At 33.8% G+C, this 19406-nt stretch overlaps 1 protein-coding gene across 1 annotated transcript; it reads left to right on the forward strand.

The window, feature by feature from the left end:
* The first annotated feature begins 5473 nt into the window (after positions 1-5473).
* Positions 5474-16836, forward strand: LOC140444751 (beta-1,3-glucan-binding protein-like). Its single transcript, XM_072536513.1, has 4 exons — positions 5474-5743; positions 11780-11937; positions 13716-13879; positions 16111-16836. Exons 1-4 carry the CDS (start codon positions 5531-5533, stop codon positions 16716-16718), a joined length of 1143 nt encoding a protein of 380 aa, XP_072392614.1. The 5' UTR covers positions 5474-5530; the 3' UTR covers positions 16719-16836.
* Positions 16837-19406: the final 2570 nt, after the last annotated feature.

Here is a 19406-nt window from a genome sequence, read left to right on the forward strand (position 1 = left end):
AAGGGAGGTAATAAACAGACGTAGGCTTCTCAACTAGTCATAACAGGTGACGTAATAGTGACAGATGACGTTACAGCGCCACTGTGACAGATAATTTTAAATGGGACGTTATGGCAAGTGATACCTCGTTTTAAAGGTATTGAAAATACCTATTCAGTCATAATAATTTTGTTTGAGTTTAAGCTCATTTTGATGAATAAATTAAATAAATACTAAAATTAGCGTCTCATTTAATTAATAAATATTTAACAACCAGTTCTTATAGTAAGTGTTCAAAAAGTGTCTCCATCTACTTCTTAATAGTAATGCATCCTATTTTTAAACTCTTGCCGTAGTCGTTCAAATGTGTCGGGGGAAATTGCCCTACATTCTTCAACAATTCGTTGTTTTAAAATGTCAATATTTTCAGGTGCTGTAGCGTAAACTTTAGATTTCAAGTATCCCTACAGAAAAAATCTAACGGTGTAAGATCTGGTGACCGAGCTGGCTAATCTATCGTACCTCGTCGTCCAATCAATCTACCACGATATTCCTCATCTAGGCAACGTCTTATTGCACCATAATGGTGTGCATGAGCACCATCTTGTTGAAACGATATTTCCAAGTAGCCGAATTCATCTAGATTATCCTCCAGAATTTCAAGTATTAACGGTTTAATTGCATTTCGTAACATCTCCAGATACACTTCACCGGTTAAGTTAGTATTAAGAAAAACAGGTATAACTATGTGGTTTCCCAAAATACCTGCCCAAACATTTCATTTTTTTTGGAAATTGAGTATGTGTTTCACGAAAGACGTGAGGATTTGTGTCACTCCAATACCTCACATTGTGTGTGTTAACATTTTCATTGAGAGAAAAAGTATTTTTATGTAATCGGGCTGTTGGTTTATTTTATTGGACATATTTTCACAGAATTCTAGTGTTCGGTCGGGGTCATCATCTGAAAGTTGGTGCACAATTTTTAATTTGTATGGATGAAATTTGTTTTCAGCCAACACTCGTCGTACTGTATTTTGACTGATTCCATAGATAGATGCAACTTGGGCTGTAGAAGAAGTAGGGTTCACTACCATTTCTGCAATTATGTCAATTTTTTGTCATCACTAATTGTTGGTCGACCAGATCGTTTGACATCTTAAACACTACCTGTTTGTTTAAACTTCCGAAGAAGCTTCCTCATATAAGCTGTTGATGTAGGGCGACCGGGGTACCTCTCATTAAAAAGACGTTACGCTGCATGGAGTAGAACAAGTGAACAGCACATTACACTGGGGACCGGCATCCAAGCTGAACCGGTTTCGACTTACACATTTCAAAATTAACAAACAAAAAGGTTGGCACAAGGAGTTTCACACGTATGAAGTATATTGGAACACTACATCTATAACTTTTTCAATCGATAATAAAGTTGTGGGTACCGTCGTTCCTCCAGAAGGAGGCTTTTGGGAACTTTCCAAATAATATAAAAAATCTTTGTACAGCGGGAACCAAGATGGCACCGTTTGACCGAGAATTTTACTTTATCATAAATGTTGCTATAGGCAGTATATCATTTTTTCCAAAGCAGGCTAAAAATATCAGGTACCTAAAGCTTTGGAAAAATTCAGATGGTCGAACAAGTATGACTTAATTCTGGAGGGCAAAACATCTATGGATGCCTACTTGGAATATGACGACTGACAGTAGCCACTTTCAAATTGACTATATAAAAGTTTACGCGTTGTAAATTATGTAGCGAACAGTTTCAATGTAGATAATTGTGTTGTAAAAAGTGTTTTTATATTGATTGGAATAAAACTGTAAATCTCTAAAACGTTATGATTTTACTGGTCCCTGTTAATAGTAATAACTGCAACATAGAAAGATAATTAAAACGAAGCATAAAGAATTATCTTTTGTGTAGATTTTTTTACACGGGATTAAATCATAATTATTTGTAAATAAAGGTTAAAGTTTCTGCTCCATACATCAGAACTGAGAGTATATACTGATGAAAGGCCTTCCTTTTTAAGCCCATGGGTATATCTGATCTAACGACTTCCCTCAACTTTCCGTAAGCTGCCCATGTTAGTCCCATTCTCCTGTTTAACTCTTTGACTTTTTCTTACTGATTTTATCTCGTGGCCCAGATACTTATAGGCATAAACTTGTTCTATTTACGTGCCATTAGTTGAAATGTTATTGGCCAGTACAAGTTTGCTCATGTTTTGTGTTTTGGAAAAGTTAATTTTAATTCCAACCCGTGTACAAGAGCTCTGAAGGTCTTGAAGAAGTTAACAGCTCTCGTCGTTTCAAATGTTTATCCGCTACCGAACCAAAGTCCAGGGAAAACTACAGCCGTTTAACCCACGGATTCCAGACAAATTGGTACAGAAACCTATTTATGAAGAAAGCCGAAATAAAAACTAAAATAAAAAGGAAGTCATACCAAAAAGAATGCATCTAAGTATCATTCTATACCTATAAGAACATTTCATCTTATTTCTAATTCTATTACCATGTCGCAAGTATCATCCTTAAGAATACGCTTCTCTTTCAACAATTTTCAAATCTAATGTAGAATCTAGTGAAAGAAGTCCACAAATTCGTTGAAATACTTTCTATAATTATTACACCAGCATCCAGTTCAAATAATTCTAATATGGAACCCATTTTTGATGTTAATAAAGATCTTTCTATCGTACCAAAGTACGACGGTAATCAAAATAAACTTCACAATTTTGTTGATGTTATTTCAATGCTTCTAAACCATTTCTGGGATCATACAATCCCGAAAATTTTCAAAATCATATGCTTACCCGAGGAATTATGAACAAAATTAAAGGAAGACCCAAAAGGAATTATTTCTGTATACGGCTGTAAAGACTGGCTGTCAATAAAATCAATTCTCGTCCAAAATTTTGCGGAAAACGTAACGAAAACTTATTAACTAGAGATTTAGTCAATCTTCGTCAAGCACCAAACGAAAATCCTCTTCAATTCCATGAAAAAGTCATCAGTCTTTTAAATAATATTTCAACATGAGAAGGTTAAAAGAAATATAAAAGAATTTTTCCAACAACAAGGTCTAACCACATTTTTTGCAGGTCTAAGAGAACCCCTAAGATCAACCATTCGATCCATGAGACTACCGAATCTCGCTCTTACTATCCAATATATTCAGAAAGAAAATAATATTAGATAGCTCCAAAAATCTCATAATTATTCCTTATCATCTTCTAATAAACCATCTGCCACTCCACAAACGCAGAGACACAATTTAACTCATACACTCTCTCCTATTCGATGAGATGCCCAAGCCCCAATGGCCATAGCCATTCTTTAGGCTAGATCAAATGCCTTTGCAACAACAGCCATTCAGCAATAGTTCAAGAGGGACATTTTAACCCCCAAGATTCCAACAAAATCAGCAAATCATTACATATGCACAATTCCACAATAAACCAGTTCCATCTAAAAAAAAAAATTAAAAAAACTTATACAGGTTGTTTAAGTTGTGTGAATAGCTGTAGATTCAGAATACGGATAGGTAATAAACTCTCTAAATCTTTCGAAATAAACAGTGGCCTGAAACAAGGAGATGCGCTGTCACCTCCTCTTTAATATCGTCCTGGAGAAAGTAGTAAGAGCAGCACAACTTAAAACAGAATTACTGACAGTAAATGGACCAAAATTACTACTAGTATACGCAGATGACATTGACATTGTGGGAAACACAGTCACCAATGTGACGGAGACTTTGAATAAATTGGAGATAGAGGCAAAGAAAATTGGTCTAAGATATCGCGGAAGAGATTAAAAGAAGAGTTCAGGCACCAAAAAGTTGTATGTACAGCCTCAACAATATTATTAAATCTAAAAACCTAACACGAACATCAAAGATTAGAGTATATAAAATGATTATTAGACCGGTGCTCATGTATGGGTATGAGACGTGGACCCTGATCAAAGAAACTGAAAGAAAACTTTGTGTTGAAAGATGTTTTGAGAGGAAAATCCTCGGAAGAATCTTTGGGCCTTAACACGACATTAATAGCAACCAATACCGAATGAGAATAAATGCTGAGGTCAAGCAGATGTATAGAGCGAGCGATATAGTCCAAGAGATTAAATTCCAACGTCTAAGATGGACCGGCCATGTCCATAGACTCCCTAATAACCGCCTTGCCAAGCTAGTATGGGAGGAAGACGGCCATTAGGACGTCCACGAATGCGATGGAGAGACAATATATGGTCAGATCTAAGAACAATGGGGCTACCCACTGACCCAACTATTATGGACGACCGTTCAAGATGAAAGCAAGTTGTGCAGTCAGCCAAAACCCACCCCTGGTTGTAGTGCTACAAGAAGAAGAAGTTCCATTTCAATCATATAAGCCAACACCTACGAGCGTATCCATTTAATAGACCCCAATCTCAAAGAAACTTCCGCTTTTAACAAACAGCCAGCCCCCGATTCATCGCAGAAGAGCTCTTTAATACCGAACAACAAGAGAAAAACAATTAAGATTAAGGTATAGATAATGAGACATACCTAGATTACCCTTACTATGAACAAGAAAGAAGATGTAAATTTTCAAATATTTCAAGAAGAAAAAAATGAGCAGAATCCAAAGCATACATTCCTGACCAAAGCCAAGAGTCTTCAGAAATAGTACACATAGTTTTGTTGATCCCTCACAAAATTTGCTCAGGGAATGGATAAATTAAGATACATTACCCTGGCATAACCCCGATTGTCAGCGGTATTGCAGTTCAATAGTCCAGTCGATCAGCAGTTTCGACACATATTGCAGAGAGGTCGTCATCAATTAATTTCTTATATATACTGTAAATTTATATTTTAAAGTCAGTTGTAATTTAATTAAATAAAGTACTGTTACTCTGTTAGTTGTACCTATAAAAGAGACTTTTTAAAAAGTACCTTCCGGAGTGACAACCCGTAAGTCGCGTAGATACTGTTTACATCTTTCTTCTTCTTCTCCTTGTAGTTTCGACTACAAGAAAAAGTTACTTAATAACACTGTAATAAGTGTTGACGTAAAAGTTTCCATTTAATTTTTTTCAAAAACATCTGGTTAGTGGATCATTGCGGTAAATTTTCTGATTCTATTGGTAAACTTAAAACGAAATTTGCATTATACTGACAATATTATTGATAAACACAGATGTTGATAAATCTTTATAAATATTGTCTACGAAAATTGACTATTTTTTATTTTACCTTTGCTTTTGTTTTAATAATAGCATAAACATATTTTACTACTGTGTGGATACTGTCGGGGAAAGTATAATATTAAACAAAATAAAACGTTTACATGCAGACATAAATACAATCATAAATAAAAGATACAAATAAACAACACTATTAGGTACTGTATTTTTTATTTAAAAATAGTCGAGTACACATTCTTATCACTAATAAAAGCTATAATCATCACAATTATGAGATAATTATTGGCCCCCACTGGAACTATAAAAACATCGGCGATAAAATATTTCTACAGTTAAACAAATCGCAAACCACAATGTTTAAACTAATTTTACAAACAGTTTTCATAAGTATTTTCTATCCAACGGTACATGGTGCGTTAAGAGCTTGTCAACAATCGATCACCACTGTTAGTGGAACAGGAGCCCCCACTGGAAGAATTTGTAAAGGCGATTTGATTTTTAACGAAAATTTTGACGAGTTTGAACTCAAAACGTGGGAGCATGAAAGGACACTCGGAGGAGGAGCGGTAAGTTAAATATGTATTATTTAGTTTATTTACTTTCTTGAAGCTTAAGTTTATATTTTTTGAAAAAACTTTCTTGGGAATTCGTTCATTTAAAACTACACTCAGATGCAAAAAAATACAGCGGGGAAAATTTTGGTCAAATTCAAAGTATTTCAATTTTTTTTATTTTTAGCCCTATTTTGCTGATTTTTCTATCACACTGTGTAAAAATTTATAAATTTTAATTTAGTGTAGTGACATTTTTAATAAAATTTTGTATTTGACTTATTATACGGGGTTAATCGAAAGGTGTTTTTTTATCCTAACTTTGAAACAGCCTATGGAATAATTCCGTTAGCGGATTTTCGTAAAACCTTGTTTTTCGGTTGCAACTATGTCTTCTAAGAATTATGTGTTTCATGTGAAAATATGGATTGGTTCATTTTTAGGAGCGAAATGACTTGGCCACCCAGTATTTACGACTTTCACTATTATTACCAGTATCGTTTGTATTAATTTGTAATACGACGATGGGGACTTTGGTAACTGATATCGAAGGAATGTCATATCGACTTCGCAGAAGCACTGTATTTAAATAATGCTTAAAAGCAACGACATGATCTTGGTTTTAATGAATATTGATAATAATAACAAAACATAAAAAACAACTTAAATGTAACTTACTCAAAATAACAAAGGAAAACTACTAAAAAATAACTTAATACTTTGTATTGCCTCCCCTAGCCTCTATAACTGCCTGTACACGTCGGCTCATGCTGTCTATGAGGTTGCGAATATCATATTGCTGGATGTTTTGCCATTCCTCTTCTAGAGCCAAGCGAAGATCGTTAATTGAGGCTGGTGCGACTTCGCGACCTCCAATATTTCTACCAAGCATGTCTTAAACGTGCTATATTGGGTTCAGATCTGGCGAACACGCTGACCAGTTCATTTTATTAATACCAACTTCCTCTAAATATTGCGTGACATACACTGCAGAGTGGGGTCGCGCATTATCTTGCATTAATAGAAAATCATCGCCGATATATTGAGAAAAGGGTACTACGTGATTCCTTCAACCCTTAATAAATACCAATTCAGTGTGCGTCTCTCGTGATATTCCTCTCCATACCATCACCGAACCCCTCCATGGCTAACGCGGGGACTGAAAGCGCACTCCGCAAATCTCTCTCCAGTTCGACGCCATACTCGTTGTCTCACATCTGATGAGTGAAAATAGTATCTCGACTCATCCGTAAAAACAACATCACTCCATTTTCCTAAATTCCAATGCAAATGTTCCTTGGAAAATAGTAGTCTAGCCACTATTTGCCGTGGAAGTAATTTGGGCCCAGTTGCTGGTCTGCAACTTTGCACACCAAATTCATGTAATCTTCGACGAACTGTAAATACACTTACATTATTACCTCGAACCTCTTAAAGCTGATTTCTTGTTTACACCGCTGTTAAATGACGATCCCGCAAAACGTTTACTCGTATAAAACGATCATCTAAAGCGGAAGCCACTTCCCGCTTTACGCTTGTTTGTTCCAGTTCGTATAAAACGTTCCCCTACCCTTTGGATGGTAGAGCGATGAGTGTGTAGTACTCTAGCCACATATTCATAATTTCGCCCATCTTCAACCAGAGCAACGGCTTTCGCACAATTTTTGACACTAAGAACCATGATCAATCATAGGTAACCAAATGTAAGTATCAATATGACATAATGATAACAGCCACATCGTCGTATTACAAAATAACTCCAAAATAATCATAATTAAAAATGTCCTAAATTGTGGATGGCAAATTTATTTGGCTCTAAAAAATGAACCAAGGCATTTTTTGACATAAAACAAAAAACACAATGCTGGAATTATTCCACAAGTTGTTTCTAAGTTAGGATAATAAAACCACGTGTTGATTAAGCCCGTACAATAAATTAAATATAAAATTTTATCAAAAAACTGTATATAATCCTAAACCCATTTACCCTAAGGTTTCGGGTGTAATGTCTTTAGTTACTTGCATGTACAATTTTTCTCCATTGCTTCTTATTCTTTGCTTGGTTTCTTGCTTGTTCTTTGCTGATTCCTCGTGTCTCTACGATTGAGGTTACATTATCATCCAATGTCTTCATTGGCCTGCCTTTTGGTCTCTTGATTTGTCGTCTGGCCTCCCATACTTTCTTAACTGGTCTTTCTTGATTCATTCTAACCATGTGTCCATACCATCTCACTTGGGCCTCTTTAATTTTCTTAATAATTAGTTGGACCTTAAGATGTTCTCTGACTGCCTCATTTCTAATCCTGTCTAAACTGATTATATCTATTATTCTTCTAAGAAACTTCATTTCTATGCTCTGTATTTTCGATTTTAATTTATCAGTATTTGTAATTATCGACTTGTTCAAGTGTATTTCCGTTAAGTGTTATCTTCGTTTGTTTTCTATTTTTTTCACATACCATTACTTTCGTCTTTTCATTATTGATCCTGAAATTTCGTTTAGTTAGTGCAGCGTTCTATACTTGCAAATTTCGATTGAGTGCTTCTTCATTTATCCCAAATATCACTAGATTGTCTGCGTATGCACACACTGAGATCCACACTGCTTCTAGATTTCTATGTCCGGCATATAATTTCAATGTTTCTGCTCTAGTTTCTTTAATTATATCATCCAAGACAATGTTAAACAATATTTGGGCCTAGAACTCCTCCTTGACGTAGACCCTTATTTACTATGAACTCTTCGGATTCCATATTATCAGTTCTGATTTTGTTCCTTGTATGTCTAGATATACTCATGATGGCTTGCCTGAGTTTGATTTTCACACCTTTCTTTTTTAAACATATGTCAATCACCTTCCTTGGAATACTATCAAATGCCTTTTCTAAGTCTATAAAGGCTTGGTATAACTCAGTGCTTGAGTTCCGTGCGTTTTGTATTAGTTTCTTGATAGTAAAAATGTGATCTTGGATACTTCTGCCTTTTCTGAATCCACTCTGTGATTGTTTCATTTTAGAATCAACTTCTTCTAAAAGACGTTTTTCTAGTATTCTCTCATATACTTTGGATGGGATGCTCAGTAGTGTTATTCCTCTGTAGTTACTATATTCGCGTCTGTCTCCCTTTTTGAAAATGGGTAGAATAACTCCCACTTCCCAATATTTTTGTATTTGGCACTCACTCCATGTCCTATTACATACTTTTGTTAGCAGTTCAATGCCCTTGTCACCCATGTTTTTAATCATTTCTGCTGTGATTTTATCAATTCCAGCCGCCTTACCTTTCTTAAGCTTTTGTATGATTTCTTTTGTTTCTGCTATAGTTATTTCGTCTTGAATTTGGTCTTCTTGCTTTACCTCTTTTGATTCTTCTGTGATAATGTCTACATCGTTTTGGATATTCAGTAGATCCTCGAAATATTGCTTCCATCTATCTAGGATGTGGTCATTGTCATACAGTAATTGTCCTTCTTTGTCCCTTATTTGCTTTGGTGTTTATGGAGCCTTTTAAATTCTTCAGTGTTTTAAAGAATAACTTTTCGTTAGAGTGGTAGTCTTCTTCCATCTTGTTTCCGAATTCTTCCTAACTTTTCCGTTTCGCTGCTAGTACCATATCTTTGACTTTGATTCTTTGCAGTTTGTATATTTGGCAGTTGTCTGCGGTTCCGTTCCTTAAATAATTTTTCCAAGCTATCTTCTTGGACTTCACTTCTGCTTTTATTTCATTGTTCCACCAGTTTGTACACTTTTTGCTTCTGTTATTTCTTGTTATTCCGCATACTTGTTTACCACCGTTCAGGAGTGCTTCTTTTAGTATTTGCCAATTTTGGTCTAAGTCACAGTCATGTTCAGCGTGCTCTGTTAGGTAGTTTTAACGTAGTTTTCAAACTTCTTTGCTGTCTCCTTGTCTGCTAGCTTATGTGACCTGATTACTTCTATAGTGGGTGTATCATGAGCTTTACTGGTCTCTTTTAAGAGACTCTCTTTAAGAGACTTTACTTCTCTCTGGTTTTCTTGGTCTCTTTCGTTATTGATTCTTGTCGCACTCCTAAGCTGGTCCTGGCTACAACTAGATAGTGGTCACTATATATTTCAGCTCCTCGTTTTACTCTTACGTCTTTAATAAATTGCCTCGATGATCTATTTACTAACACATAGTCTATGATGGATCTTTCGCCTCTACTTTTGACTTCTCTTATATATTTATGTAGATCTTTGTGTTTAAAAAATGTCTTCATTATTATTAAATTACTTTCTCTGCATATATCAATAATACCTTCCCCATTGTCATTTTTATTTCTTCTCCATATGGTCCTAATACATCTTGGGTATGTTCATCTCTTACACCCACTCGACCATTTAGATCCCCTAGTACTATAGTATTCTTCTAAACTGTCTATTATTTCTGAGGCCTTATTCCAGAATTGGTCTTTGCTAGCTGCTCTTTCGTCATCATTTATTCCATACATAACGATGATATTGACTAGTTTGTGTTCCGCAGTTACGTCTTATCTTCAGAATTCTTTCCGAAATGCATTCCCAATCTTGAATATTCTTTATTAGGTTACTGTGTATCAGGCAGCCTACCCCTTCTTTTGCCCTTTCGACTGACTATACCAAATTAACATTTATAAATTTATACACAGTGTGCTAAAATAATCATCTAAATAGGGCTAAAAACAAAAAAAAATGAATTTGACCAAAATTTTCTCCGTTGCGTTCTTTTTTTGCATCTGAGTGTAGTTATTGTTAAAAGCATTTTATTTATTCATGAGTTGACTTTTCGACAGGTATCAAAAATTATCAAAACCATACAATAGAACTCGCCATTAGAATACCGGTTACAGGAATATCCCGGCTTAAGGAATAGAAATTTGAGGTCACGAAACGTTTCCATTTACTCCTTAATAAATTTATCGTATACACGAATGCATTTTAATATAACAATACCACTATTTACTGCAGAATTGCTTTGAATTTAAATAAATTTAAATTGTGTTGATTGTTTTTGTATATTTAATCTATTTTGTTTTATTTTTAGTAAGCAATACATAAATCACTATTTTATGCCAAAATGAGTTACTTGTAAATTAATTTTAATTATTTTAAATATAGTTACTGATTTTTATAAAAATCAGTCCTTACGAAATCTATTAAAACCTTCTCACCTTCCATGTATACATTTAGTAAATGAGGTTTAAAGCAAAATCGAATAAATCCACTAAAACGGATTTTTGGGAATTGGTTTTGCTTGAAATAACTGGATTTATTTCATTTTGCTCACAACTTTATTAGCAAAAATTAACACAAGTATTATTTTTATTAGTAATACAAAAAAAGGCATATGGCCTTTGTTAGAATAACAGCACATCCAATTTAAATATAAAGTGCAAACTCTTCTTCTAGACAGTCACATTCATTTCTTAGCTCTTCTTCTTCTTGAGTATGTCCTTCTTCCTCAGTATGTTCAACTTGATTATTTTCACATAATAGATTCGTACACCACAAAAAAATTTCGTCATTTTTCTACTCCTTTCCAAATTGTTTTTTTCCAGAAGTTTTTGGACACTTTTTATCTTCTTTAGTAGAATAGCACTTCGCAGGTATACTTCCGATAGCAAAATTTTTTTTAATGACTTTCCCCTTTGGATTATTGCTCGCCTAATTTCCGATTGGACTTTAAATCGATAATGCTAAAAGCATGAAATAAAAATTTTAATTTCTTTAATTTTTTTGAATGTGTATCTTTTCCAAACAGATTCTTTTTAAGTCTGATATTCCAACAATATTGTTAAGGTTATTTTTTTTAATTCCTGATATCAAATTTTTCCAGTCTTGGCCACTAATGAAATTTTCGTAAAAAGTAGATTTATTCGGTATTGCTTGAAACCCCCTTAAATTATAATTGACGCTGAATTTGTCATTGATTAGTGGGATATAGGAGCTCTATTTTGTGTTTAGATCGGATGCTCATAATCTTTAATATTGTGTAATTGTCTAAAGCAAACGAGACTTTTGCTAAATAGTAAGCAATTCAAATATTTGTTTAAGAGCAACCAGCAGTTCCAGCAGTATCTTAATAATAGAAGCAACACCTTTGTTAGAGATGGTGTTTTGCACCTAAGACCAACTTTGCTCGCTGATGATAACGGAGAAGGATTCCTCTATAATGGAACAATTAATGTTAATGGAGCCTTCCCGAATGAACAGTAAGTGTGAATAAAATATTTTTACCTTTTAAAAATCAATTTTACGTAACTAAGACAGTGTTAGGATTAACTGAACCAATACCGAACATAAAAACCATTCACGAAACTCTATAGAAGAAAGAAAGAGACATGGATGTCTGAACAAATGCAATAGTTAGAAATAATAATCACAACAAGAAACTGTTCGAATATACAGGGTGTTTCAAAAAGCTATGTCATTAATTAAATCACGCATTCCGGGGATAAAAATAAATTGATTGAATCCAACTTACCTTAGTACAAAAGTTACAGCCCTTTGAAGTTACAAAATACAAATTGTTTTTTTGCATTATCTCCAAAACTACTTGACATTTTGTAATAAAAATGGACACGTTACTTTCTTGTTCTCAAAGCATTTTTCATACAAAAGAAACAACAAAATCTAAGCGCACAAAAAAATTTTAAGGAGGGTGTGCAGCCCTAAATCCCCCCAAACTTTTGAGTACGTTCAAATCAAATGAATTGTGGCATCATTAGTTTAACACATTATTTTTAAAACTTTTTTGCCTGTTATCACTTTTTCGAAAAACTAGTTTTTTCTAGTTGGCCATAAAATTACAATTAGTTTCTACGGATACAATAATTACAAACAGTTCAATCAATAATAGACAATAATTTGAAGCTATCATTTATTGTGTGAATAAGACTAATATTAAAAATTTTGATATTACAATGGCCTACACATTTCAGGAAATGGCAGATATGCATTTAACCCCAATCGAAATACACCCGATAGACGATTATATCTGACCATTGATCGTCGTTTACGGAAAACGGGTACATTCCAACCGCAAGTTGCTGGCAAAAGTGGTCGTCCAATAATGGATGCAATGATGAAAGCATTTTAGAAATCATTGAAGAAGTCCCTGGAACAAGTACAAGGGTAATAGCTGCTGAACTAAATGTTCCTCACGTAAGAGTTTGGAGGCGTTTGAAGGATCAGCTGCTTAAATCCTATCACTTAACAACGGTTCAAGAGTTATTGGTTGAAGATTATCCTAAAAGGATTGGATTTTGCGATTGGTTGTTAATGGAAAACACTCGAAATATTAATTTTATTAAAAATATTTTGTTTACCGACGAGGCTACCTTCAGTAGAAATGGAATAATAAGCCATCATAACGAGCACATTTGGGCCGACGAAAATCTTCATTCCAAAAAAACGACTCATCACCAAAGGACTTTCAAAGTTAATGTTTGGACAGGAATTGTGGATAACAATCTAATAGGCCCAGTATTTCTTTCCAACAATTTAAATGGTGATAATTATTTGCAGTTCTTGGCAAACGATTTACAAGAGTATTTGGAAGGAGTGAATATTGCAATAAGGCAAAATTTGTGGTTTTTACAAAATGGCGCTTCACCGCATTACAGTAATGAAGTCCGGGAATACCTTTGCAGGCAGTATCCTGGTCAGTGGATTGGAAGGGGTCGTGACGCACCTATTTCTTGGCCACCCAGAAATTCAGGTCTTAACCCCATGGACTTTTGCTTTTGGGGGCTTATAAAAGAGAAAGTGTATTCTGTAACAATAGAAGACGAACAACAATTAAGGGTTAGAATAATTGAAGCAGCAAATCAATTTTGTCAGAAAAATATGATTTTTCAGCGGTTAAAGCGGCTTAAAGAGTTTTACTTAAAGGCCAGTATTTGACTACAAAACCCAAAACATCCATATTTTGGGTTTTGTAGCCAAATATTTTATTTGATAATTATTTGCATATTCTGGCTTATTTTAGGTGTACCATTCCTGGATATGATGGCTGCCTTAGAACGGGAAACGACACTATAATATTAAATCCTATTAAAAGTGCCAGAATCCATACTGCATATTCTTTCTCTTTTAAATACGGAAGAGTGGAAGCCAAAGTCAAAGTCCCATTGGGTGACTGGCTATGGCCAGGTAAGAGATGATAAATTTGATTTAATATGATACGGCAAGCACCAAATGTATAAAGGTGTGTCGAATCAATTTTAAATGGCTCAATTTAGCGCTATTTGTTACGTAAATAAGCGACAGTGGCAATAGTGAGCGGCGCAAATCTATAACAGTAAATAACACTTCTTTATCGTAACTACAATCAAATATCACAATTGTAGAAAGGGATTGATGTTTTAATTATTTTTCCATCGACCATCCATTTATGATTAATTTTAACACCCTCAAAATCATTGATTAATGACCCCTATTAATGAATGATTTTCTATTAATGAACGATTTCATTATAGGCAATACAACATACATTGCTTGTATAAATTAATTTAACCACATTTAACGCTTTGTGATTGGCAGTTACCTGTGGTGTAGGCAACCAAACATACCTATTTATATTCCCACTAAAAAATTATTTAAAATGAAGTAGCCGCTGTAAGTACTGTCTGTCATTGTATGTCATTATCTATCGTTAAGTAAATAAAACTTTAAACTAAGATATTTTTATTTCTAAAAAGTACGGCCGACGGAAAAGTTTTGTAACGAACTCGTGAATTAAAATGGCGATTAACAATCACGAACATTAACGCACTCGCTTCGCTCGCGCGTCAATATATCTCAATTGTTAATCGCCCTTATTAATACACTTGTTGGTTAGATAACTATTAAACTTCAGTAAAATTGGACGTTTACCCTATAGAAAAAATATTTTTGTTTCGACAAAAGAAGAAAATTTAATTACTATTTAATAAACAAATTAGAGGATTATTGCAGAATCTGTTAAATCTCTTAAAAATTGACAAAAATCTTCTTCTTTTGACTGTTAAAAGAATATGCGTTGAGATCGAAGAGATCTCATTTCAATAATTTGACTGGTCTATATTTGCACTGTTCAAATAATTTGGCAAAGATTTGAGTTCTAAGAAAAATGTAAGGTTGTCAGCGTGTATGATTTAATTTGAAGTTTTCTGCAATGTTGTAGTTAATATCTTTCTCTAACGGTAGATAATGTGTGCGATCAACAACATCATCGCAAATTACGGCGATATAACTGTTAACAACGCCATTGTTCGGGTAACAATTTTATTGTCTGTTATCTGTATGTCGGTTTCATAAGCGTACAGACAGGAGTTTCATAAGCGCACTGACAGAGCATTCATAAAGCAAAGAACAGAATTATTTGTAGTATTATTACTAGGGAAGGAGCTTTTACGTTTATTTTTTTTTAATTGAGAGTATATGTCAATTTGGTGATAAATAATAAATATTACTGACAGTAGTATAGTGAACCGTGTATGAAAAAAAAAACGTCACAATTTAACACGCGAAGAAAAAACTATGATTGGAAATGTATTTGAAGGACTTCGAGCCAGAGAACAAAATATAAATGTAAGTGATGTAGTTACATTATGTAGTACTTTGACAAAAGTTTCCGAAACTAGTGAGTACAGAGTAATTAAAACAGACTATGAAACAAACGATAACATTAGTTCGAAGGTTGAGACAAGAGGAAGGAGACAAATAAAATTGGATGATACAACCAAACAGGCCATTCGTCGTGCAGAACATGAATTTTGTTTCAAAAAGGAATTACCAATTATAAAACAATTGCTTCTTCTCTTCAATCTAATGAAAATATTTCAAAAATATCGTGAAAAGTGGTGTTAAAAAGAGAAAAACAAGATCGGATGCTGGAAAACCTAAACAAATTAATATCGTGACTGCTAAATCTTTAAGAAATTTGGTTTACGAGGAATACAAAAAAAATGTAATACGAACAATTGATATTATATACACCAAGCTTGTTGCGATGGGAAGAAGCTGCCCTAAAACCACTTTACGTAGACGGCTGAAAAAAATTGAGTTTAAATACAAAATCGTTAATAAACGGGTGGCTATTACGGAAAGTAAGAGGATAGTATACTGGCGTTTAGATTATTTAAAAAAAATTCAAGAATACCGAGACCAACAGCGGACTAATCTTTTAGCTAGTATAGACCGTAGCGGGCATGCTATATACTCAATAGTATATGCAGTCTTTTGTATAAATAACATACTTATTATTGTATTCACGACAGGTATGTTTCCCACATAAAAAATACATAAATCACCAAATAAAAAAAGTCCTAACAACATATCTTTCTAAACTTCATAAATTAAAGTTTTATATAAGTATTACAATCAGAATTTTTTTATTTTAGCTCTGTGGATGAAACCAAGATACAACGAATATTCAACCTGGCCTAGTTCGGGTGAAATAGACCTTTTGGAAAGTCGAGGAAATAGCCGTTTTATAAAAAGCGGAGTAAATATTGGAGTGGAACAAGTCGGCTGCACTTTACACTGGGGGCCGTTCTCCTCGTTGAACCGATTTCCATTAACACATTACACACTGAACAATCCAGAAGGTTATCATAAAGAGTTTCATATCTATGAAATGTATTGGAATACGACATCTATAACTTTTTCAATTGATAATACAGTTTTGGGTACTGTCACTCCTCCAGACGGAGGCTTTTGGGAACTTGGGAATTTCTCAACTAACATAGAAAATCCTTGGGCAGCGGGAACCAGGATGGCACCTTTTGATCGAGAGTTTTACTTCATCATAAATCTTGCAGTAGGTGGTACCTCGTGGTTTTCAGATTTAGCTCAAAACGACGGTTATCCAAAGCCTTGGAAGAATACAGATGGTCGAGCAAGTATGACTGAATTCTGGGAGGCAAAAGATTTATGGATGCCAACTTGGAATATGACGACTGACAGTAGTCACTTTCAAATTGACTACATAAAAGTGTACGCGCTGTGAATAATTTTATTAAACATTTATAATTCAAACAATACTTAATTTATTTATGTTATAGCTAGATAGTTTAATTTTTAAAAAATCTGTATATTTATTTAAATAAATTTTAAATTCTTGAAGATGATTTTCTTATTCTTCATCGTGACTTTGCTTTCCTGACCTTAAATACGAAATACATGATTTTACGGACAGAAATTGTCTACTTCACACTCTTGGTAATGTTTAATGATGTTATTGTTGTGAATAACGGAACTCACTTTGCGAGACATGACATATCGATAGCTTGGATCCAAATGTGGCTAACTACAATTTTTCCATTTTTGAGCTATTTACACAGTAAACCGCATAATTATTTTAAGTTTTGTTCCAAATGTGGTGAATTGCATTAATTTAAAAATTGGCGCCAGAATATATAGAACCATTAGAATCTATGTACATAATGAACGTAGTTCGCAATTCCATATGTAGCTATCTTTGAAATGGACATATTTCGATGTAGGTGAAGTTAGCGCCATTTGTTTTATTATAACCCATGATACAATAAACATACCATAGGTTGTTCTGTGAAAAGGAATATTCAAAACATTGTGGTAACGTAGAGCTTGATGAGGAACATTAAAGTTAATCTGGCTTAACAGGTTTGAACAATCAGTAAATCCATGTATGATCTTAATGATCTTATATATAAATATAGCTCCTGACATATCACGACGTTTCTTGAAGGGAGAGGGTCATCTGCCAACATTAGACATTTGCTAATTAGGAAACAGAAATTGATATCATTTACGAAGATATTAAAAAGAAGTGGAGAAGTGTGGCCTCCTTGAGGAACTGCAGGTGTTACTGAGATACTGTCAAACAGATGACAACAATCTTGACTCTTTGACTTCTCCCAGATGTAGAGCTTTTAATCCATTCAACAAACCTGACATGAAAGCCTACATTAATCAATTTGCCTAAAAGTATTTGGTGATCCACACGATCAAATCCTTTGGAAAAATCTGTGTATATTGAATCTACCTGTTTACGGTCTTCCATAATGAGATAATATATCAGATTGATAGCAAACCAAGTTTATTGCAGTGGATTTTTTACTATAAAAACCATGTTGTGATTGAGATATTAAGCCTTTACATAACCAAGAAAGTTGCTTTGCTATAAGACAGTCGAAGAGCTCGAGGAGTGTAGATTTTACATAAATGCTACGATAATTTTTAATATTGTCTTTCTGACCATTTTTAAATATAGAAACAACATAACTTTCTTTCCATAAAGAAGGAAAAACAGAGGTTTCCAGAGATTTATTTAACAATATAACAAATGGCATTACACGGGTACAGACACACTTTTTTAATGAAAAATTAGGCACACCATCTGGACCAGCAGTAAGCTTATTGGGTAGCTCATTTATGCCATTAAAACGAACAGTCATAGTAATCTTAAAAGGACAAATATTTGTACTAAAGTTGCTATTTAATGAATGGATAGGTATGTAAAGGTTGTTGTAATTTGGTGAATGCATAGTTTAGAAGAAGTTCATAAATAAATTAACTAGGTATATCTTGACCATTCATTGCAGATTGGACTGAAGAAGGTTATGATTATGACTAGATCGCTTATTATTGATGTACTTCCAAAATTATTTTGGATAATTTCTTAGGCCAGTATATAGTCGCTATAATATCGTAGGTATCTGGGATGAGTGAATTTTTCCCTTAGGGGGAGTGTGAGCCGTATGGCTAAATCTGGATAATAATAACAATATCGTATGACTTTTTATCTTTCGGACAGTTCCGGCGCCAACTGTATCTTTAACTCTATTTCAGATAACTACTCTATTGCATTATCTAACTTAATTAAAGTAGCTTCTCTGATTTTTCTATTCTTACCGACTGTTTCTTTCAGGACTAGGTCACCTCTATGCTTATTTTCCCATGCGAGCCTACATATATTTGAGATCTATTAAATTGTCATATGTCTATCTATGTGATAACCCAGTCGCTGGCGCCCGTTCCACAGCGATATCCCACGCCTAAATGTTTCGGCAAAAACCTAAGAGTGGTATAGATAACACTGAATCTTTCTTCTGGAATATCAGTTACCTAGGCTCTTTGTATAGCGTCTTACTCGAGAAAAATAAAATCTAAATATTTTATCAATTTCAGAAAGTTATGGGGTCTTCTAAGTACGTGAATTTCTTTTTTTTTTGTAATTTCTTAGTTTTCTTCTTAGTAACAGTGGTATAGATAACACTGAATCTTTTTTTGGAAGGAAGGCCTGGTTTTAAATCATATTGTTGTTGTTTATTGTCATTTACTTAATGCGCATTAATCATTAGTTCAATATTGTAATTATTATTTTCTGACAGATTGGAATGGATTAATCCTGATTTGAAGTGTTTATTGATTTTTTTTATCTAATGGTTACATCTAAAAAATTCATTTGTTTTTTTTTTGGTGTAAACTTGGAAGTAAACTAAATATTGAAGTGAATGTTCGTTATATAACTGCCTAACTGAACCTGTAAAACAAATGATAACCAACGTACCGATAAAGGAAGTGTTTTGATATCATATTATGAATTTCAGATTAATATCATCCATTAATGTCATTTGATTTTATCTCCTATATAAACAGTTAAAATTGTTCGGTAAACAAATTAAAAATTTAAATAACGTTTGTGGATCAAATT

This window comes from Diabrotica undecimpunctata, chromosome 6 (genome assembly GCF_040954645.1).
Source record: "Diabrotica undecimpunctata isolate CICGRU chromosome 6, icDiaUnde3, whole genome shotgun sequence".
Taxonomy (NCBI): Eukaryota; Metazoa; Arthropoda; class Insecta; order Coleoptera; family Chrysomelidae; genus Diabrotica; species Diabrotica undecimpunctata.

Coding starts and splice junctions, on each gene's coding strand:
- LOC140444751 (XM_072536513.1), top strand. CDS start 5,531: ATGTTTAAACTAATTTTACAAACAGTTTTCATAAGTATTTTCTATCCA. Junction 5,744..11,779: donor GGACACTCGGAGGAGGAGCG/GTAAGTTAAATA, acceptor TATTTGTTTAAG/AGCAACCAGCAGTTCCAGCA. Junction 13,880..16,110: donor GGGTGACTGGCTATGGCCAG/GTAAGAGATGAT, acceptor TTTTTATTTTAG/CTCTGTGGATGAAACCAAGA.